This window comes from Chionomys nivalis, chromosome 8 (assembly GCF_950005125.1).
Source record: "Chionomys nivalis chromosome 8, mChiNiv1.1, whole genome shotgun sequence".
NCBI lineage: Eukaryota > Metazoa > Chordata > Mammalia > Rodentia > Cricetidae > Chionomys > Chionomys nivalis.
Genome location: NC_080093.1, coordinates 92626239 through 92648973, shown reverse-complemented (window position 1 = coordinate 92648973; position 22735 = coordinate 92626239). Strand labels below are relative to the sequence as shown.

The following is a 22735-nucleotide window of genomic DNA, read 5'->3' as shown; positions in this document are numbered from 1 at the left end:
TCTGGTTTTGTTTTTGACTGGACATCCCAGACCGGGCTGGAGCTTGCTCGTGTTCAGTGTGGTCTCCAGCTGCTGGCAGTACTCCTCCCTCAATCTAACAAGTGCAGGTGTTAGAGGGATGAGCCACCATCTTTGTCTTTTATAAAGTTGAACCAGTGCCTCCTCTGTTTCTTCCAAAGGCCTTCTTGGGAATCAAAATAATAAAATATTCAGAAAGCCATGAACCTCTTCATGAATTTTCTCTGAAACCACAAATTCATCCCAACTCTGTGCAAAGATTTGACTTTGTGGTCAGGTCTGCCACCAGCCTTGAACCTCAGTGACAAGAATGAAGGCGGCCAGGAGAGCACAGCACTGAGCAGTGTGGCAATGTGTGTGAGCCTAACTGTGTCAATACACGCTGACATTTATTTCAACATAGGAAATGCTTTTCCATGAAATATTATGGAGGAAATAATGCGCGAAAAGGACATTGGAGAGTTTTGAAAGAAGAATATTTGTTTCTTGAATGAATTAATAGTTTGATAAAAGTAAAATCATCTGGGCTTTTAAAGTACAGGTATTTTAATATGTATAACACAGCATGGCGATGTTTTGAGTGGTTGATGCATACTTTGCTAGCATGTAGTGCTAGAATCTCTAATCTACATGCTGCCCTGTAACTGCCTCTCTGCTGTCACACATAGAGACCCGATGAGCTCCACTCAAAATGAGTCCCCAGGAGCAGCCTTGCTGGTGCCACACTAACCTAAGTGAGTTTTCATGATAGAGGATCCAGTCTTTCGTCACCTGTCTGTCCTGCCTCCTGCCTGGAAATCAGAGTCTGGCTATAGGCTTTTGCGGGGAACCTAATGCCACCTTCACCTTAAAAAGTATTAGAGAAAAAGTCTCTGCCACAGGGACCCTGATACTCTCCAGTTATCCCTCCATTCAGTCTTTCCTGGTGCCAGGTCCTGAACTCTCCTGGAACACCATGGTGTGCCCTTTCTGTCTCTCTGACTACTTAAGGCAATCTGACTCCAAATAAACTCCTTAGTGCGCAGTAATCCCTCAGACGGTCCTGTTGAACCAACTACCTCATCCAAAATCCGGCACATTCCTCTTTAAAAGCATAACAAAGAAGAGCAGGATCTTCCTCTGTAACTGAGCCTGGCTCAGATGCACAGCCAGCTGTCTCTGCCTCCTGAGTGCTGGGACTGCATCCAAACCATCATGCCAGGCTCTGGTACTCAATCTCAGCAATTCTTTATTACAGTCACAACAAGGAGACAAAACAGACATCATATTGGATACAATTTACATGAGGTAAGTTCCTAGAACTGTTGTTTATATTTGTTTCACAACAAGGTTAAGTTCACTGGCATCACTGTTATCACCTTCGATTTACATACTTGATAGGAACTAAATAGTACAATAACACTCATTCTCTCAAGAAATAGATGGGAAAACTATTGTTATCTATTTCCCAAGGCCCAAGACTCCAGGGAGCACCAGTGGTCTAGGATCCAGGGAGGAACAGAGTCTAGGGCATTGGAAGCCTAGGAAGTTTGCATTGGGGCAGTTGTTTGTTGGGGTAGCAGGCTGGTTTGTAAGCATGAAGACAAAGGGGTACGCAAAAAGCATTACTTTGCATACACAGGTTGGAATGAGGGCAAGAAGAAGTTATCAGTTCCAATACCAAAGAGTGCCTGCCTAGGTGGAAGTGCAGGGAGGGAACAGGAATATTACAGCAGCAGAGGTGGCAGGTCCCTTAGTTTATCAGCTAACAGACTGCTAGCAAAACAAAGTGTGTTGCTGCTAGCTTTCTGGCAGGGAGCAAAAGAATTGCTGGCTTTTAAAATGATGTGACCTTTAGTCCCTATGAAGTGGATCCAGGTTTTCCAACCCAAGTCAGGTTGAAGGTCCTATTCCTAGGATAAATCTCTCAGAGATTTTGGGCTACAGTCACACCGATCTCACATGTTTGATTCTGAAATTTCTCAAAAGCCAAATATTTATATATACCTACAACATATTGGAGTAGACTTAATGACCCTTCCCAGGACCTAATTAGCAAAGTCAAATATTAAGAAAGTCAAATATTAGCCCCCCTCAGCCCTATTCAGTTGCTCATTGCAGCATCAAAACTCAGTACAGCATCTTTGCCCCCAAACTAACATACAACCATTTAATGACTGTAAAAATAGATGTTTTATTCTCAGTGATTTATTCCCTTTTTAATACTTACATAATCCATTTTGCATTTGTGTATACTACCACGTGTGGGAGGCAGAGGGTAATTTGTAGGAGTTGGCTGCCCCTTTGTAGGACAGATTGAGTGACTAAGCCCTGTCAGCAGCCTTGCTTTTAACACCGGGGCCTTAGAACAGACCCCACATTTATTTTTTTACACCAACCTAGAGTATAGAAACAGGATTTATATCAAAAATGCAAAAATAAAATGACATGTGCATAGGCCTTTGAGGATGTTATTCAGGGCTATACTGCTATGGGGAGTGACAGAAATGGAGCTGAGGAAAGTGCTCAGAACACACCAAGTCTTAGTGGGTGTCCTTGGAGATATTTCCTTCTTAGGTTTTGATGAAGCACAGCATTGTGGTTAAAATGATGTAACACTAAGGGCTCGTTCCTAGGCTAGACATTCTGACATATATTTTCAAAAGTAATAGACCAGCTGGAGAAGAACTTTCTGTCATATTCTGTCAGTGGCAGAGGACTGGGGTTTGGAGACCTGGCAGAGCTGAGACAAGTGGCTAAGGGGCAGAGCACCTCCTCAGCATGCACAAGGCCCTGGCTGCCATCTGTGGCACCACAAAACAGGAAGTGCCGGTTAGCAGAGGTCTTACATCACCTTGTGAGTAAGAGACATTGTGTGTGGGAATCTGGGAAGAGATAAAATTACTATAACCTCGTAAACAGACAAGCAACTGGATCAAGGAAAAAAATCAATACTGGTTTATATTTAGAAGTGAAGGTCACTGACACGGGAAGACAAAAGTAGAAAAAGTTAAGATGATGCTACAGAGCTCAGACATGAAATACATTAGATACAGGGACACTGTGTGGACATGGTTGAGGGCTTAGGAGGGTGGTCCACAGAGTGTCAATGGCTCTGAACATCCCATAGGATTAAAATATGGATAAACAGCATTAGGGAAGTTCGGTTCATAGAATCTATAGATGAGAGCTCCATGGTTGGAAACATCATAAAATGAGAGAGTGCAAGCTTCTCGGTCCAGAAAAACTCCAACACGAGTGGGAGGATGAGTCGGAGAGAGGAGCAAGACACTGGCATTGTAGGTGACAGAACACTCTTCAAAGGCATTATACACAGACCTGTTCGTCATCCCTATAACCCAGTAGCCACATTTGGGCTGATAATTTACATGCTGTTTATCATCAGAATCATCTTTAACTTCATGTTTAGGTTGATAATTCACATATTGTCTGTTTCTAGAATTATGTTTTAAACCTTTGAAAAAGGCCTCATCAAAGTCATAAAAAGAATCACATTTGACTTTCAAGCCTTTTTCATTTGCTGCAGGAAGCTGGGGTTGAGCACATTTTCCATTATTTATTCCCAGGAGCCAGGCGTCACATCTAGACACATCTACTTCCCAGTAATGTTTCCCTGAGTGAATAGCTGGATACCCTAGGACACCCAATTTGTAGGTCTTAGAAATCTGAGAATTTCTTCTATCACCATCTCGATGTTGTATTTGTCTTTTGTCTTCATTAATGACAATGTTTTTATCTTGTGTTTGATTCAGGGTCACGTGAACTGCAGAAAAATAAAACATATAAATAGAGTCACATGGGAGGCAAGGTACTGCCTTATTGGTGAAATAAGGAGCAGAAGCCTAAGGAGAAACTGAGGACGAACATGGAGGAGCCGAGTTTAAAGTCAAAGAGAGGCAGGTGCTGTGCATATTGGGAGCAGTAACATAAAATGTAAGTATTAGTAGAGAAATAAACTCTGAAAGACATTAAGACGAGAGAGGCTGATGGTGGGATTTCTCCTTACCCCAGTGGCGTTGAGCATCCAAGAGCCCTGAAATGATGAAAATGAACAGCATTAATTGCAAGAAAGGAATCAGAACGTTAAAGTCAATGTGCTCTGCAGAATGGGGGACGGTCTGGAAACTGTGACATGGGACGGGATGAATGATGATGTCCATTAAATATGATGACATCACTGGGACACACTATCTGCTCTTCTCAGTTTCTCTACCCATGATCAGAGACATCAGTCTCTATCCAGACAGTGCAGCCCCAGAATCCCTAGAGTCCCCCAGATAACCACAGAATGTAGCTGCTCTCACCTTGAAACACTTGCAGCATGCCCTTCAGATCCGGAGCTCGGAAGATCTTTCTCTGTTTACTCGGGACCATTTTGGGCTGTTTCAGTCTTAAGTTCTTACTCCTAGGGACAAAAGATTGATCTCCACATCTCAGACAGTGTGACCTTTGACCACCATGGACTTCCTATTACTCCCTATTATTCTACCCATAGAGGTCCTGGAGCTCTCCTGAGAATTCTGAGCAGGGAAAGAGAGGGTAGATACTAACTCTGCAGAAGTGAGAGACACACTCATGACCCCTCACACTTACTTGCTGTGTTTTGTTAGTAAGGTCTCAGATCCTCACTTGTACAGTCAAAAAACGTGTTCCTACTCTCCCATTTTTCCCCCAGAACTCTTAAGAAATGATGAATTAGTAAATCTGAAAACAAATCAAACTAATGTAGGTCAATATCAGCTTGGTCTATAGAATGAATTCCAGGCCAACCAAGGCTACAGAGAGAAGACCTGTCTGAAAAACTAAAGAGATAGGCAGACAGAGAGAGAGAGAGAGAGAGAGAGAGAGAGAGAGAGAGAGAGACAGAGTCAGAGAGACAGATAGAGAGATAGAAATAAACAAAGAGGAAAATAAATAAATGTGGTATTCCAGAACATGCTGAAGTCAGGGTGCAGAAGCTGCTCCGGGGTAAGAGAGTCACATGAAAACTATCTGGAGAAAGCCAAGACATCAAACACTTTTGTTAATACAGACACTTTTGGTCAGGTCTGTATCTCTAAGATCTTTCTTAAGATGACAATTTTGGAAAAGAAGACAGGAACATCAGACACATTTTGACATGAACTTCATATGTTCAGAAGGAGCCTGCTGCTGACAGCCCGGGTGTGACTCTTTACACACAAGGGCACAGCTTTCCAGTCTTCTGAAGTGTGTGGTTCACATGGAGCAGTTGTGCCCACTTTTCTATCACCATGAGAAATACACAAATCCACAAGAATTTTTCCCAGTATACAATTCTGTGAACGCTGCGGACAAGGAAGACATACCCTATCTAGGATGAATCTGTGAATCAAGTACCTGTGAGTTGCAGACAGAGCCAGACACAAGCACAGAGCGTGGACAGAATGATGGAACCATAAGGAGTCTGAAAGCACCTGTGGCTCCATTTGCCTCTTCCCAATGCGGAGACTAACTCTGTGACTCCCCTTACCCAGACCCCTAAAGGAGAATCAAATATGGCCCCAGTAGTTACAAAACAGTCAGAGCCTGTCTTTCCCTACATCCTCCTCCTTCTTACTGCAACTTCAGAACAACACTTTGTCTAAATTCCCCCAAACACATGAGAGATTTATTCTAGTCAGATACTAAATCATTCTCATCACACAACAGGGCTATTCTTCCATGTCAACCCACACATACCTTGTTAGGACATGATTCACACCCTAGAGAGAAGGGAGAAAACACAGTCACTAACATGTTCTGCATGTTCTTGCAAATCCTGATCTCACTCTCACTGGCTGCAGAGACAAAGTCAAAGAGAATCAAATCTGTCACCAAAAGTTCTTCAAGACATGAAATAAATACGATGCTAGGTTCATTAATTGCTTTATATGTATACTGGTACAATATTTTCTGTCTCATACTATAAGAATTTGGAGACCAAAGATAAACCAATGATGGTTTGATAACTTACATAGGTTTTGCTGTGCATACAACTAAACATATAAACACACGTCTCTTTTCCAAGTTTCATGTCAGCTATCTATCACCATCCTTGCAACTAAAATGTGTTAGAAGCTTTTTTCCAAATTATTTCATTCATTTAGACACAATTCAATATGTTAATAATGAAGAAGCCACAAGGGCCAGAAGCTTAGATTGTTTGATACTTAAGTCCAGCTAACCATATCTCCCTTTCCCTTTTTCTTCTTTTTCTCTAGTTTTCCTGACAAGAAAAGAAGTCAATCTAAAGAGACATGTGTGCCTCTCAATTTGACAAACCATTGAATCAACGACTCCCTCTAAAAGTGGAATTTCTCCAGGAATCTCACACTTGGAAAAGGAAAGCACCGCTAGCCAGATGGAGAACTCACCTCCTAAAACATTTGACGCTGTTTTTGTTACTTGCCAGACCACATAAGGTCTGAGTCTGTACCAGATAATGATGGGAGAATGACGGTCAGGACGACACCTTGACAAGGACTACTCATGTGTGCATATATTTGGTTCTCTGTTTAAACTTTGATCTCACTTAGAGAAAATGAAGATGGACAGTGGGCTTTTTAAAAATCTTTTTGTCCATCTTCCAAATGTGGCTACATTAATAAATAACCCTTTTCTGCCTTCCAATATTAACTTGGCTCTTTTATATTGGACAGATATCAATGCCTGACCCACCAGGTCCACTTTGCTATGTTTAGTAGGCAGCTCTGTGAGTCCTTCGTCCCCAGATGAGACCTAACACTATGCAAGTGTTCTCACATCTGCAGATTCCACCGGATATTGGTAGATTTAACTATAGTTAAATTTTTTGAGAAATGTGATCTTTCTCCTTACAGATAACTATTACGAGGAGCTCCTTGGGTGTATTTTAGGCTTCCACAGGTCTTGGGTCTGGTGTCACAGCCAATCCCAGGTCATATGTGCTGCGGCTAAGCTGTGTCCAGAAGACGCTGTTTCTCTTGTATCCTCCACCACCTCGCGCTCTTGCATGTTTTCTGCCCCCCTTCTGCAATGATCCCTGGGCCTTTAGATTAGCAGTGGACTATGTATTTTCCATTTACAGCTGTACTTTCTGTAGTCTCTTCCTCTGTCCACCTTGACCACATTTGTTTTTCACTATGGAACCCTGCTGGCCTGGAACTCACTATGTAGACCAGGATGGCCTAGAACCCATCTACCTTCATTTGCTTCTGCGTTCTAACTGCTGGGATTAAAGGAGTGAGCCAGGACACCTGGCTGCAGGTTGGGAAGCTTATATCTTATTTCCAAAGTTATCTTCTTGTCATGTTTTTGTTTCTGTGTATGAGAAGCTCTCAAGTCCTGGGATCACAGGCAGTAGATGCATGTAGTTTATATAACATAACTCAATAAATGTGGATCCATAATAAAAAGAATTCAGAGAGAACTAGAAAACTGATGTTTAAACTTGTCCTCACTGAGATATCTATATGCTCATGTTCACTGAGTCATTATCATAGCAGATAAAATAGAGTCCACTGGAGAACTACAATCAGAGGAATGGAAAAAATATATGATAAACATGGAGGTTAAAATATTAGACATTCAAAGCAAGTATTGCCATTTGTGGTAACATGGCTGGCTGCACTCAGAGCATTTATGTTATACTAAAACATCTGGGTAAAAAACAAAAAACAAAACAAAAAAAAACCACTAAGTGATCATATTTAAGTAAGTATCATATCCAAAAACTGATCTCACAAAGAGTAATGATTATTATTTGCGTCATCAGGGGCTGGAGGCAGAGAATGGTAGGCAGATTCTTTCATCAAGAGATATAATTTCAGGCTTGTAGAGTATGGTGGCTGTAGTTACTACTTATGTGAACTAGCTTAGTTTAGCCAAAACATGTCTAACTCAATCTAATACAGGTGATAAATGAGTGTCCTCGATAATAATTAAGTCAACACAATTGAAACCAAGAAATTAAAGGAGCATGAAAATTTCCTAGAACTACCAAGAGATTGACAATTCAGACAAAAGAAACAAATTCTCACCGAGATTTTCATCACCAGAATATACCTTTGGCTTAAATGATTTAAAAGTGTGATAGAGATAAAATACAATACAAACTTTATACCTGTTAGAATAAAGAAGACACCTTTCATCTCAGAAACTCAAAGACAGAAGAAAGAAAATCTCTGAGATCTTGGGTGGTAACTCCCCTCTCACTGACCAGACCACTGAGTCAGGGCAGTAGTGTGAAAGGCTTCAAATATGCCAGGGGAAAAACCATTTCCAGTAATTTCAAATACAGATAAAGTGAGTAATGACTGTCGAATATACTTCACGCACGCTCACATTACAGCAGGGGAGTAACTACCCATGATGCAACAGATCTTCTCTACATGGTTCTGCTACTGTACTGTACTTGATAAACTAAAACATGCAATTTCCTCTTGCCATGCATGCTTGCAGTGATTCCCCAGCCTCTGAAACTGGTTCAGGAAAGAGTTCAGGGAGAGTCCAGAGAGCCCTACTGTCCTCCCCAGGGAGATCACAGCAGCACAGAGGGAAAGAAATGGCATCCAGGTGTCCTGACTCTCAGATGCTAGACCTCCTGCAGTCTTACCTGCAGCATCTCCATGGTTGAGCACTGCAAGCTATGCTCCAGATCTGAGATTAGGTCTCTCACTGACTCCCTCTGCTTCACCAGCTCATTTTGAGAATCTTCCAGGATGTCGAGAATGTCTTCCTTCTCTTTCATCAGCTTCTCAACCTCATTCTTCTCCTTGGAGTCCAGGAATTCCCGCAGTCCTTTCAACTCCATCTCAACGTTTTCTACCTCACTCTGTATTTGGGTCTTCAGGGATTACAAAAAGGGAGATTTATTCAGACTGTCCTAATGGGACAGAGAGACAGAAAAACATTTGTTCTGATTGGGAGTTCTCATGGGAATTAAGTTTGAGTTCGGAAGGAATCCTAGGGAAGCATGTGTCTCTTTTCAGTATCTGTTCATGATATTCCAAAATACAGATCTTAGGTCATATTTACCATGGTCTTTTGAGCCAAATTGGGATGCAAGGCTGTGGCTCAGATTTCACACAGGTGTCCCTGATCCCTATTCCTGTCTGCATACTCCTCATTCTTCCTCTGAACCTCTGAGAAAAAGTAGCCCCAAGGATAAAACTGTGACTGTTCCCAAGCATCCTCCCAACAATCAGAGTTCCAGAAAGCACCATAGAACCGAGTCCCAGGACTCAGTGCCATTCCCGCCAGGCCCCTGCCATGGTGTCAGCTCCTCACACAGCCAGGCTCAGCTGTGATGCACTCTCTGTGCAGCCTCAGCTCTAAGGGAACAGGCAGAGAGGACTAATCAAGGCCTCTTGTCCCCATCAGCCTCCAGGGAATGAAGAGCCAGGGAGCTTCTTGCCCAGGTCCCTTCCAGGCATCAGGCTAACTCCCTTTGGAGGTAGGGTCCCCACTTACCTCCCAGGTAGTTCTCTCCTTTTGAAGGTCATCTTCCCACTGGTCACATCTTTTCTCATTAGCCATCTGCATCTCCAGGGCAGCTTGGAGCATCCGCTGTGGGAGAGGAATTGTAGCAGAGTCAAGCTGGGTGCTTAGTAGGACAGCTGCTCCTAGCCAAAGGCCAAGAAATCCTTCTGGAAAGACAGGGCGTCTAAGACTGTTCTCTTTTTAATATCTTGCGCCATGATTTGTGCACATAAAGTAGGCAAATCTTCATCTTCAGCTCAATCAATTTTTGCATTTACACACACAAGCCCCAGACAGACAAAGACACAGAAATGTGTCCCTGTCAGTCATTCCACCAAGTACAAACTGGTTACTTTGATTCTGTTATCAATAAACTGGAATAATTTTGTTACGTTTTCTTGTCTTTCCTATAAATGTATACATACATCATATGCCTTGCTGTTGACACATGCACATTCGTAAAAAAAAGAAAAACTGGATCTTAATATGTAGCCCTGGCTGTCCTGGAATTTCTGTGTAGACCTGTATAACCTCAAACTCATCCCTTGCCAGAGTTCTGCGACTGAGCCAAGCCCTACCATACTGGTCACATGCACTTTCTTTTGTCATTTCCTTTTCTTTTTATGAACTGTAGTTTTTTTCTGTATTTAATATATTCTTCTTTACTGAATTTTTTTTATAAAATATATTTTGTTTACAGATTGCCTGGCCTGTACACCTCACAGTTTCTTTCTACCTGCTCTCCCACTCAGATCCATATTCTGTATGTCTCTTGCTAAAAAAGAAACACATAAAGCTTAACAGACATAGATAAGTAATTCTAGACAGAAAACAATAGAGTTAAGCATGGGTTATTGATAGCAGCATTTTCTCAGGTGGGCTCTGCTTGCTAGAGGCAATCATTTAAGAAAGGCTTCCAGACTCAGCCTTAGCAGCAAAACCCTACAGCTCCTTAACAGATCCTGCCACAAAACACTTAAACAGTGTTGATGAAAAGCTGACTGCATGCTTTTTGGTTTCCATCCGTAGCAGGAAAAAAAAGCCACGCTATTTGAAAATGCCATCTTTCTGGGCTGTCCTGCCAGGACAAACTCTGTCTCTTTCAGGCAGGTGGTCTGACTATGGAGCATACTGCTGAAGCTTGCTTGCTGGCAGGCACCTTGAAATGCATAGAGTTGCTGCAATAAATGGGGCTACAGCTGGTACCTCCTCCATGAGGCTGGAATCTCATAAAGCTAAGATGTGCGCTGGAACCAGCCGTCAAAGCCAATTGCTTAGCAAATTAAAGACTTATGTGCTCAGAAAAAGGGAGATATACAGTAAAGATAGATTAAAAGACAAAAAAACTCTCTAAATGTATAAATGATTTACTGTGTTTAAAAATATGTGTAGGCTTGAGAAAAAAAAGAATAAAAGAGAGTAATTGGGTTGGTGGCACACACCTTTAATCCCAACACTTGGGAGACAGAGGCAGGCAGACCTCTATGAGTTCAAGGTGTTATGGCACACACCTTTAATACCAAAACTTGGGAGGCAGAGGCAGATGGATCTCTGTGAATTTAAGGTGTGGTGGCACACACTGTTACAAGGAGCAGGGCCCCTTGTTTATCTTTGCTGCCCAGCTAGCTTAGTCCCCGAAATAATCACAAAGAAACTGTATTCAGTAAAACACTGCTTGCCCCATTAGCTCTAGTTTCTTATTGGCTAATTCTTACATCTTAATTTAACCCATTTCTATTCATCTGTGTATCACCACATGACTGTGGCTTATGGGCAAGATGCTAACCAGCATCTGTCTCAGGCAGGAGATCCATGGTGTCCCTCACTCTGCCCTTCTTCCCAGAATTCAGTTCTGTCTTTTCTACTTACCTAAGTTCTGCTCTATCAGGCACAAAGCAGTTTCTACTTCATTAACTAATGAAAGCAAGACATGAACAGAAGAACCTCCTACACCAACACACCTTTAATACCAGCTTTTTGGAGGCAGAGGCAGGCAGATCTCTGTGAGTTCAAGGACAGTATGGTCTACAGAGTAAATACCAAAACAAAGATACACAAAGAACCTGTCTCAAAAGGCCAAAAATTAAAAGAAAAGAAATAGAGGTTAAAATCAAGACACCTAAAGATAAAAATACACAGAGAGTCTGGATACTGTATGTTATTGTGTTCTCTTTGAATTGTTTGAATGCTGAGGAAAGAGCAACAACTGCTAAAAGATATTTATTTATAAATGTTGCTGAATTAATCCTAGATAGGTATTTTGAAAGAACCTTGATGTCAAAATTGAAGTCAAAATGCATGTTACTTTGGAGTAGGGAATTTACTTTTGTTTTCAAAGGATATAAGAGGCTATGGATTCATTCTGAATTAAGAAGAATCAGGTTTGATCAAGGAAGACACCTGAGAAATCTCTGGTAGGAACAGATGGCCCAGATGTCAGAGTTCTACATCCAGAACAGATTCAAGATGCTACTCTAGATGATCAAGTCACACAGGATGATCCAGTCAGGACTTGATCATAATTCTAAATTTTCTTCAGGTCCCTATAAGATTATCAGCACCCCCAGCCAGCAGGAAGCAGCCTGAAAAACCACATCCACATTCCCCCAAAATGGACTATGGTCAGGAGAAAAGTAAAACAAAGATTATTAGAATCAGAGGGTTTTTTTTTTTTTAAAGGGGGAAATGGTGTGGGACAAATGTCAATTTGTCAATTATGCTCTGTCAATTATATTTCAAATAAACGCTCATTGGACAGTAGTCAGGCAGGAAATATAGGTAGGACAACCAGAAAGGAAGTAGAGGTGGGTCAATAAGAACAGGAGAATTTTGGGAGGAAGGAAGTCCATTCCTGGGAGTCCTGACCAGCCCCAGAAGAAGCAAGATGTGAGTGCCTTGCTGAAAAAGGTATTGAGTCATGTGGCTAACATAGACAAGAAAGAGTTAACACGAAGCCTTACTAATTGGCCAATCAGTTTACAACTAATGTAGACCCCTGTGTGATTTCTTTGGGACTTCATGACTGCGGGAACCAGGCAGAACAGAAAACTCAGTCAACAAGTCTCCATAAATTTACATGTGGGCTCAAAATAAACAAACAAACAAATAAAAAACCAACCCAGAAAACGAAGATCCAACAAAGAACTTGTCTCTGTGCATCTCACTATAGAATTCTTTCCCCTTTTCCCAGATCTTTCAACTGCCACACACACATTCTCTTCACTGCTGTATGTCAATCATTTACTAGTTACATGGTTGGAAGTCACTGGACTGGATGTTGGGTAGAATGAAAGAATCTGACATAAACAATGAAGGACAATAAAGATGGAATAAATTAACTGTTCTACAATTGGCTTTTCTTGATCATTGACTCAAATTCATAGGGACACTTACAAAACATTTTTTCCATCTTAATATTTCTACTCCAGGTGGTTTCTTATACAATTAAGTGCAATAAACCATCATGTCCTTTTAGGATTCTAAATAGGATTTTAAATGATGTAACAACCCCAGAGTCTATGATGTCCAGGTAATTGACCTGTCACACCAAGTCGAGATTTTCCATCTGTTACTGTCTCCTGCTCTGTGTCCCACACCCTCCCACTTCCTACCTTGCACTTATTGGCCACCTCTTCAATGAGAGCTGTTTGGTGTCCACGGTGTTCCTGAGATCTCTCACAAAGCCAGCAGATGGCCACCTTGTCCTTCTCACAGAAGAGCTGGAGTTTCTCTCCATGTTGTACACAGAAATTCACCTTCTGCTCCTCCTCTGGGCTAGACTTGAACTCCTTGAGCCTCTCCACTATGTTGGCCACATGCCAATTAGGTCTCAGATCCCCAAACAGGTAACTATCTCGGCACACAGGGCAGATGCCCTCCCCTTCTTTGCCTTTGCTGGACTCATAGTTCAGAGTGATGCAGGCTCGGCAGAAGATGTGGTTACAATTGGCACTCACAGGGTCTTTCAGAAGCTCCAGGCAGATAGGACAGGTAACCTCCTCCTTGATCATCCCCAGGACTGATGAGGCCATTGTTGCTGTGATGCTGAGTCTGTCTGTCTGTACTCCTGACACTTCTGCTCAGGTACCTGAGTGTCTGGGAGGATGAGAACGGTACAAGTAAGAGATGGAAAACAGAACCGTGAAAAGATCAATGAATGTCCTTGATGACAAGGGAAAAGAAGAAAGGAGAGAAATTCAGAGAGAAGTTCAGTGACATGGCAAAGAAGAATGCTGTCATACTTTCATGTTGTAATAAGAGCGGCGGGGCTGCGTCCCCGGCACCTGATGGCTTTACCCAAAATAATTACACGGAAACTGTATTCTTTTCATCACTGCCTGGCCCATTAGTTCCAGCCTCTTATTGTCTAGCTCTTACATATTGATCTAACCCATTTCTAATATTCTGTGTAGTACCACGAGCTGGCTTACCAGGAAAGATCTTAACCTGCGTCTGTCTGGAGTGGGAGAATCATGGCGACTCACTGACTCGGCTTCTTTCTCCCAGCATTCTGTTCTGTTTACTCCACCCACCTAAGGGTTGGCCTATCAAATGGACCTAGGCAGTTTCTTTATTAATTAACCAATGAAAGCAACAGATTAATACAAGACCCATCTCCATCACTTCCCCTTTTTCTGTTTAAACAAAAAAGAAAGACTTTAACTTTAACATAGTAAAATTACATATAACAAAACAGTTATCAAGCAAGAATTACAGTTACAATATTTATATCTATTTTATCTTTTATCATTACTAAGGAAAACTATAACTATAACTAACCATTCTTCAACTCCATCAAAGACTCCAGAAGGATATAATATTACCTAAGCAAACAAGAGATCCAAAACTCTAGAAATGACAGAGACATCTCACTGCCTGGACAGTCACCCAAAGTTCTTTTGTACTGTTGGGGCATCCATCTTCAGCCTTCAGGCCCATAGTATCCAGCAGACATTTTCATCAAGCAGGAAATTCCAAAGACAGTTCAGTCACTTTTTGCTGTGTCTTGCAGAATGTCTCACAGACTCATGAGTCAGGAACCCCGAAAGACCATCTCACCTTTAGGCAAGTTCAGCAGTCCTTTTGCTGCCGGTTCTCTGTGTCCAGTTTATGCAATAGTCCAGGCAAGAACAGTTTCTTGCCCAAATGGCTATCAAATTCCATAAGGATCCTCTTCGATGCCCATCTTCCTCTTGAAGTAGATTGGTGCTGTCAGGAGCAGATGTGTCTCATTGTCATGAAAAGCCCTACGTTATTAAAATATTTTAAATGCCATGTTCTGTAGTCTTTGAAAGATATGAAGAATGCCTATCTAATTGAAATATATCTCTATATATCTAGAAAATCTAACTAACATGACTACAAGCTTGACTATTATTGATGTTTATCCATTAACAACCTATATTTCCTATTTTACATTACATTTTTAAATGAATTACACAATCACAATACCTTAATCAAGATCAGAAATACATATACATATAACAAAATTGACCTTAAAATCCATACCAATGCAAATTATTTATATCTATATCATATCCCCCTTTAAATGTAAAAGAACATTTATAAACCATATTTGGGAACATGGGCACAGTTTTTTTTCTCCAAACTGCTTCCTGCTGAATGGGGGCGTCGTTAATTAGGTCTTTCATGGTGTAACCTGTGTGCCAGGGTCATCTCAGTTGGCAGTTGAGCAAAGTAATTTTTTGAGGATGTTCACAGCAACCTTTCAGGAGGGCATGGTCTATCATACCATATTGAGATAGAAGCAATCAACAGGGTCTCGTCCTCTGTGAAAACAAAAGAAGACCCTCTCCAAAGCATCATATCCTTAGACCCAAATTCTGAAATCATAATACCCTTATATCCATTCTGGTTTAGCTTGGCAGCCCATATAATGAAATGTCTCTCTGCACTTAGCTCCTTTACAGTCAAATATTTTAAAGAAAACACAATAATACAAAGAATCCAGACTCTCTGTGAATTTTCCATTTTTACGTGGCTTATTTTTCTTTATTTCTTTTAATCTATAACTATCTGTACTCTGTCTCTTTAAAGACTTTACCCTTTTTTAAGACATTAACTTTATTCTTTATATATTTTTTTTATCTCTCTCAAGCCTACGTACATTAATCCAACAGTGTCTGAATCAGTTCTATTGTGAATCTGTAATTTTTTTACTATCCAGGAGCATTTCTTAAAATGTTAAGCATTTTTTAAAAAATTAAGTTGCACCATGTACAGATAATACGGTACCGCCTGTGTCCTGCTCAGTTCAAACGTTAACTGCGCTGTTATTATGGTAATTATGGTAGTTCCTGCCTGAGACCAGCACAGTTCAGCATGGCGGAGATGAGCCCTCCTGCCTCAGAGCCATTTGGTGCCCCTGAGCCACACACAGTTCCAGGCACACAGCAGTCCACATTGCCATCAAGCAAGCCGTAGCACTTTACTCCAAATGATCCATTCAAAGACTCTGTCTCCCGCAGGAGCCAGACAGAGATCGCAATGGCGGCACAGCCCAGAAAGCCGGCATTTTAAAACAGCCAGTTTTTTCCTGCTGCTGAGTCAGGACAATTTCTTTGCGGCACGCAACCCACAAACAGCAAAAAGCTGTCTTAAATTCTCTCTCTCTCCTTTTTAAGCCCTCTCAGGTTTTACGTGGAGTTCATTAGCACGTTGGGTGCCACTCTGTTGTAATATGAGCGGCAGGGCTGCGTCCCCGGCACCCGGCCGCCCACATGGCTAGCTTATGCCCCAAAATAATTACACGGAAACTGTATTCTTTTCATCACTGCCTGGCCCATTAGTTCAGGCCTCTTATTGGCTAGCTCTTACATATTGATCTAACCCATTTCTAATATTTTGTGTAGTACCACGAGCTGGCTTACCAGGAAAGATCTTAACCTGCGTCTGTCTGGAGTGGGAGAATCATGGCGACTCACTGACTCGGCTTCTTTCTCCCAGCATTCTGTTCTGTTTACTCCACCCACCTAAGGGTTGGCCTATCAAATGGACCTAGGCAGTTTCTTTATTAATTAACCAATGAAAGCAACAGATTAATACAAGACCCATCTCCATCACTTTCAAGTCCTATGCTTTATTTCATCCAAAATGACTAATTTCAGATGCAGGATTGTTATTTCCTTTCACTGAAGACCAGGAAGATCGTGTTTCCTTCCATCAGTCTCGTGTAACCGACCTTCTCTCCTTCCCTTTCCTTCCCAGGATGAAATCATATCTTCAGTGTTACAAGCATCAAACTACTCACTTATCCCCCACTGTACTTCCTCCTTCATCAGTACCAGTCAGTGCGACCCTCCGATCATCTGCTTACCAGTGTCTTTCCAGAGAGCCTGGTGCTGACGTGGATTATACACAGCCCTTCTCCTGATTCACATAGGCAATGATTTTTCTTATTGTTTAAGAGTGTTTATTACTCTGTAGAAGATCCTAGTTGACTTCCTGGTACCCACATGAAGGAGGTCACAGCTACTTATAACTCCAGCTTCAAGGAAACCACCAGCTGTGACCATCCCAACCATCCTTTCAAATGTGCATACACATAGGCAGGCCCAAAAATATACAACTCAAAACAAAATGAAACTTAGTTTACTTGTTTTGTTTTTCCCTTTTCTTTTTAGACCAAAGTGTTTGGTTTTGAACCAAAGGCTACTCCCCTCTTTCTCTGCTGTCAGGTTCAGTGTATCTGCTTTTATTTTTATGTCTTTGATCAACTTAGATTTAAGTTTTGTGCATGGTGATAGATATGGATTTATTTGCATTCTTCTACATGCAGATATACAGTTAGACCAGCACCATTTGTGGGAGATGCTTTCTTTTTTCCATCGCATATTTCTGGCTCTTTTGTTTTGTTTTGTTTTTGGTTTTCTGAGACAGGGTTTTTCAGTAGCTATGGAGCCAGTCCTTGAACTTGCTCTGTACACCACACTAGCCTTGAACTCACAAAGATCTTCCTGCCTCTGTTTCTCAAGTGCTGGGATTAAAGGCATGCGGCACCACCACTGTTTTATTGCCTTTTTTAAAAAAAGTGTCCACAGTGCGGTGGTGGTGCACACTTTTAATCCCAGTACTGGGGAGGCAGAGGCAGGCTTATCTCTTTGTGTTTGAGGCCAGCCTGGCCTACAGAGTGAGTTCTACAAGGCTCCAAAGCTACAGAGAAACCCTGTCTTAAAAAAAAAAAAAGCTGAAAAAGAATCAGGTGTCTATAGGTGTGTGGATTTATGTCTGAGTTTTCAATTCAACGCCACTGATCACTGTGTCTATTTTTATGCCAATACCATGTTCTTTTTATTACATCTGCAGTACAACCTGAGATCAGGGATGGTGGCCCCTGCAGCAGTTCTTTTATTGTTCAGGATTTGTTTTTCCATATGAGTTAGAGGACTGTCCTTTCAAAGTCTGTAAAGAATTGTGTTGGAATTTTTATGGGAATTAGTTGAATCTATAGATTGCTTTTTATAGGATGGCCATTTTATGTCAATCCTACAGATCCATGAGCATGGGAGATCTTTTATCTTCTGATACCTTCTTCAATTTTTTCAAAGACTTGAAGTTTCTATCATACAAGTCTTTCACTTGCTTAGTAGAATTACCTCAAGAAATTTTATATTATTTGGATCTATTGTGAAGGATATTGTTTGTTTCCTCGACTTCTTTTTCTGCCTGCCTGCCATTTATTTATTTATTTATTTATTTATTTATTTATTTATTTTTACTTTTTTTTAAAAATTTTTTTATTGAAAAAAAAATTTTCCACCTCCTCCCCGCCTCCCATTTCCCTCCCCCTCCTCCTACCCCTCTCCCCCTCTCCCCATTCTTCTTCTCCTCCCTCTCCAGCCCCAAGAGCAGTCAGGGTTCCCTGCCCTGTAGAAAGTCCAAGGTCCTCCCCACTCCATTCAGGTCTAGAAAGGTGAACATCCAAACTGTCTAGGCTCCCACAAAGCCTGAACATGAAGTAGGATCAAAACCCTGTGCCATTATCCTTGGCCTCTCGTCAGCTCTCATTGTCCGCCATGTTCAGAGAGTCTGGTTATATCCCATGCTTTTTCAGTCACAGTCCAGCTGGCCTTGGAGGGACTGCCTGCCATTTTGTACAGAGTTCTTTTTCATTCCTGAATCTATGATGGTGCCCTGCCCTGCCCCACCCCCCCTGTTGTCCCACCATCCCTCCTGCCCTGCCCCGATCTGTCCCCCTGCCCTGCCCTGTCCTATCCAGCTCAGCCCTGCCCCACCCCGCCTCAGAGTCAGAGCCACATTCCCTCTCCTTGGACCTAAGCAGCTATGATGGGCCTGAGGGTCTCAGGTCATGCTTTGTAGTAATCTCCATCTGTAGTGGTCTGAAAGAAAATGGTCCCCAAAGGGAGCAGTACTACAAAGAGGTGTGGCTTTGTTGGAGTGGGCATGGCCTTCTTGGAGGAAGTGTGTCACTGTTAGAGTGGATTTTGAGGTTTCCTTTGTTCAAGTTATGCTCAGTGTGATAGACAGTTTACTTACTATTGCCTGAGGATCAAGATGTTGCCTGAGGATCAGTTCCTCCTCCAGCACCATGTCTGCCTGCACACCACCATGCTTCCCACCATGACAATAATGGACTAAACCTCTGAAATTGTAAGCTAAGCCCAATTAATTATTCTCCTTTATAAGAGTTGCCATGGTCATGGTGTCTTTTCACAGCAATAGAAATGCTAATGAAGACACCATCTATCAGTAGTTTGGTGGTGAGAAACTTATAAAGCAGCTTCCATATGCCACAGTGGTTCATTTCACACACCCGTGACCTCATGGACACTCTGAGCACATACCTAAGAGAGGCTACCATTGGCCTTCATACTTTGGAATGGGAAACGATCAAGTCCCCTACAATCCTTCCTACTAAGGAAGCTAACAAGCTGCATGGCTATTGCTGCTGACATAAACGCCTGCAGTTGAGGCCACAGAGACATTTTTAGACGTGGCAAGCACTGAGCCCTGCCGTTAGAACCATATGAAGACTCTACCACTGTACCCACTCAGGATCAGAGCCACCATACCTAATCAAGGGCCATCCTTATATGGAATGTGTAAATCCTTCCCCCATAGAATCTAAACAGAAAAGTTTGCAAGAGTTAGTTGCTCCATAACATGCAGGCATTAACACACACACACACACACATACACAGCACAAATAACAAACAACAACAAAAACCAAAAACATCAAAAAGTGAAAAACATCACCTTATCAAAGGACTATTATCATATTCTAGCAATTGACTTCAAGGGATAGAAATAATGAACAATCCAGATAAGAATTCAAAATAACAGTTAATGAGGAAAACCAGAAAATCGACAATTCTATAGAAAAAGCACTAAAATCCTAGAGTTAAATACGTCAATGAATGAAACTGACCCTGAAATAGATTCAACACAGACACCCACAATCAAGCAAAAAGTCTATCAACAGAGTTAGCTCACTTGAAAGTATGTCAAAACAAAACAAAACCAAAAAAAACAGTAAGACAAAAAAAAAATCCTACAAACAAATGTGGAATCCATTAGTGTTGAGCAACTAACTACTCCTGAGCACGGGCTAGCCTTCGAGTGTTACTGATATGCCCAGTGACCATGGGGCTAGCCTTGGAGTGTTGCTGATGTGCCCAGTGAGCACGAGGCTAGCCTTGGAATTTTACTGATGTGCCCAGTGAGCACTGAAGAAAACTGATTTTCAAATTTTGAGGGAGGGGCATGAAGTTGAATGGGAGGGAAGGAGGGGAGAATCTGGAAGAAGCTGTGGAAGGGGAAAGAATATGATCACATTTTTAAAAATAGTTCTTAGAATAAAAAGATAAGTAAATAAATATACCCATCTCAAAATATCATTTAAAAGACAGAGGTCACGGAGAGAACAAAGGGGCACTGTTCAGAAAATGAGTGTACTCAGTCTAAATGCTCCACAAGGAAATGAAACAAGGAGAAGGTAGACAGGAACTCAGCAAGGGATCGCACACACCCCACCATGCACAGGACACTTCCCCCACTGACAGCCATACATGCACATATGAACACTGCTCTAGAAGGAACCCCTGGGCTACAAGACTGGGTCTCATGATGTAAGAAGACCGAAATGAAATATCTTCTTTAACCTCAGTGGTATAAAACTAGAAATCACTAAAAGAGGGATTTGGGAAAAACTCACAGACACATGGAAATGAAACAACATTCTCTAAACTACTGAGCAAAGAAAAAATCAAAAAGAGGTTTAGAAGCATTCATGTCAAGGAATTCCATTGGGTACTGCAGACAGTCTAAGAAGGAAGCCCACTGGGACAAAATTACATTAAATAAATAAAAAACAAAGTCTCAAGTAAATAACTTAATTATTGACCTCAGGGAAGTAGAAAAACAAGAAGAAACTAAGTCAAAACTTACACGATGGGAAGAGAACGCAGAAAACAGAAATACAACAAAAAGAACAGAAAGACCCTAGGAAAATGTAAGGAATCATCATCTGAGTTGTCCCCCTCCCTCTCCCCTTACCCCCCCTCTCTCCAATTCATCTGAGGATAGGATTTTCACTATGCAGTCCTGGCTGCCCTGGAACATCTATGTAGATCAGTCTGGACTAAAACTCACAATGCTCTTCTTGCCTCTGCCTTCCTAGTATTGGGATTAATGGCATGTGCCATCTGCCCAGCCGGCACAATATGCAATGAAATAAACAAAACCAAAAGGATCATAAGAAGGCTTGTCGATGTCTCCTGGGTGCCCAGATTAGCTTGGGTAAAACCATGAAATCCCTGATCAAACTGGTTACTCTCATGGTTCTCATGAGCTTTTATAATTAGACGTTTTCCAGATCAATCAAGAATCTAATGTCCATTATTTAGAGGTAGAAAAGGGGGTGGCAGCAGTAACGTGCACCTGCCTCTCTAGTGACGGGGAGGTGGGGATGGGGGCTGACTGAGGGGTTGAAGACCAGCCTGGGCAAGAAAAATGTAATGTCTCTCTAAGAGACAACAGGGAAGCGGTCACTTCTGGGAGAATCTTCAGATATGCTACTCTAGCTGGTCTCTTCGTCCTTCGTCTGCCCATCTTCGAAGACCCCCTTCCCTTGGAACTGAACCCAAGGCTTGAAAAGAGCCTACCCCTGAGCTAAGTCACAAACATTTAAAAAAATATTTTATAAATGAGGCTCATTGAGTTGCCTATAAAGGCCTTCAGTTTCTGATCCTCTGGCCTTTTGTGTAGCTGTAATCTCAACCTGGACTGAGCACTGCTTCAATTTTCAGGAAATGGCTGAAGGAGAAGTAAACAACAGCAGTCATGTCCTTGCTTGGGGCTATGACAGGAAGTCAGTGACTAGCTAACAGGCTCACAGCCTCTAGCTCTAAACCCAGAGAGGGGCCCTAAGAGTTCCTAGAGCAGAGATTCTCAATCTTCCTAATGTGGTGACCCTTTAATACAGTTCCTCATGTTGGGGTGACCCCAACCATAGAATTAAATTTGTGAAAGGCTCAAGGAACTCTAAAGGGGTCGCGACCCACAGGTTGAGAACCACTGTCCCAGCGACTGCGAAACCACCACATTATAACACAAAAACATATTCAATAAAAGAGGCTCTGACTTAGCTTAGCTGTAGAGAAAGAAACTGTGTTCATCAGGTACAATTCAAATTTATAGATTATGAAATGGCAGGAGGCGACTGGACCTATCTAGAAGTCATCTCTAAACCAGGCCTGCCCACCCCTCCCCCCGCAGTCCCTTCCCCAGGCTCCTCCATCTGCATTTTCAGCCCCAGCCCCACAGCCCCTCCCTCTTCATCCTCCTTTTTAGCCCACAAACTCACCCAAGCAAAAACAATGCTTTTCTTGAAAAAATCCTCCAAACCCTGCTCAACCAACCGGTAGCCAACCGAAAGTGGTAAAATACGGAGAATTAACGCACCAATCCAGAACTTCCAACTCCAAGAAGAAGAAACGAAATTTTGAGCCCAGGAAGAGAAAGAGAAACTACAGAAGAAGGACAGACCAATAGCATGCTTCCGTATAAGCATACCCAGCTCCACCTACTGAAGGAACTCTGCTCAGATCAGCACAGCCTGTCTGGAGAGCGCAGACTATCAGCTCTTCCACCCTTAACTGGTTTTTGGTTTTTTGTTGTTGTTGTTGTTGTTGTTGTTTTGTTTGAATTATGAAGCCAGTTGTTCAGGGTCAGGTCAAACTGACTTAACAAGATCCAGACCTGTCTGGAAAGTCTTCTC

At 42.0% G+C, this 22735-nt stretch overlaps 2 protein-coding genes across 3 annotated transcripts in view; both read right to left on the bottom strand.

Annotated features, from left to right (window-relative positions):
• The window catches only part of LOC130879082 (tripartite motif-containing protein 30A-like), a 61587-nt gene that overhangs the window by 17766 nt on the left and 21086 nt on the right, over nucleotides 1–22735 (bottom strand). The gene's annotated exons all lie outside the window — the stretch shown is intronic.
• LOC130879081 (tripartite motif-containing protein 30A-like) lies at nucleotides 1240–22441 on the bottom strand. Of its 2 annotated transcripts, none has more exons than XM_057777090.1 (8): nucleotides 22322–22441; nucleotides 13089–13572; nucleotides 9469–9564; nucleotides 8612–8842; nucleotides 5719–5741; nucleotides 4323–4423; nucleotides 4025–4051; nucleotides 1240–3781 (listed from the first exon to the last, which is right to left on the bottom strand). In XM_057777090.1, exons 2-8 carry the CDS (start codon nucleotides 13506–13508, stop codon nucleotides 3081–3083), a joined length of 1599 nt encoding a protein of 532 aa, XP_057633073.1. In that variant the 5' UTR covers nucleotides 13509–13572; nucleotides 22322–22441; the 3' UTR covers nucleotides 1240–3080. The 2 variants fall into 2 exon arrangements, with proteins under 2 accessions (XP_057633073.1, XP_057633074.1); XM_057777091.1 differs by lacking the exon at nucleotides 22322–22441 and adding an exon at nucleotides 19530–19550.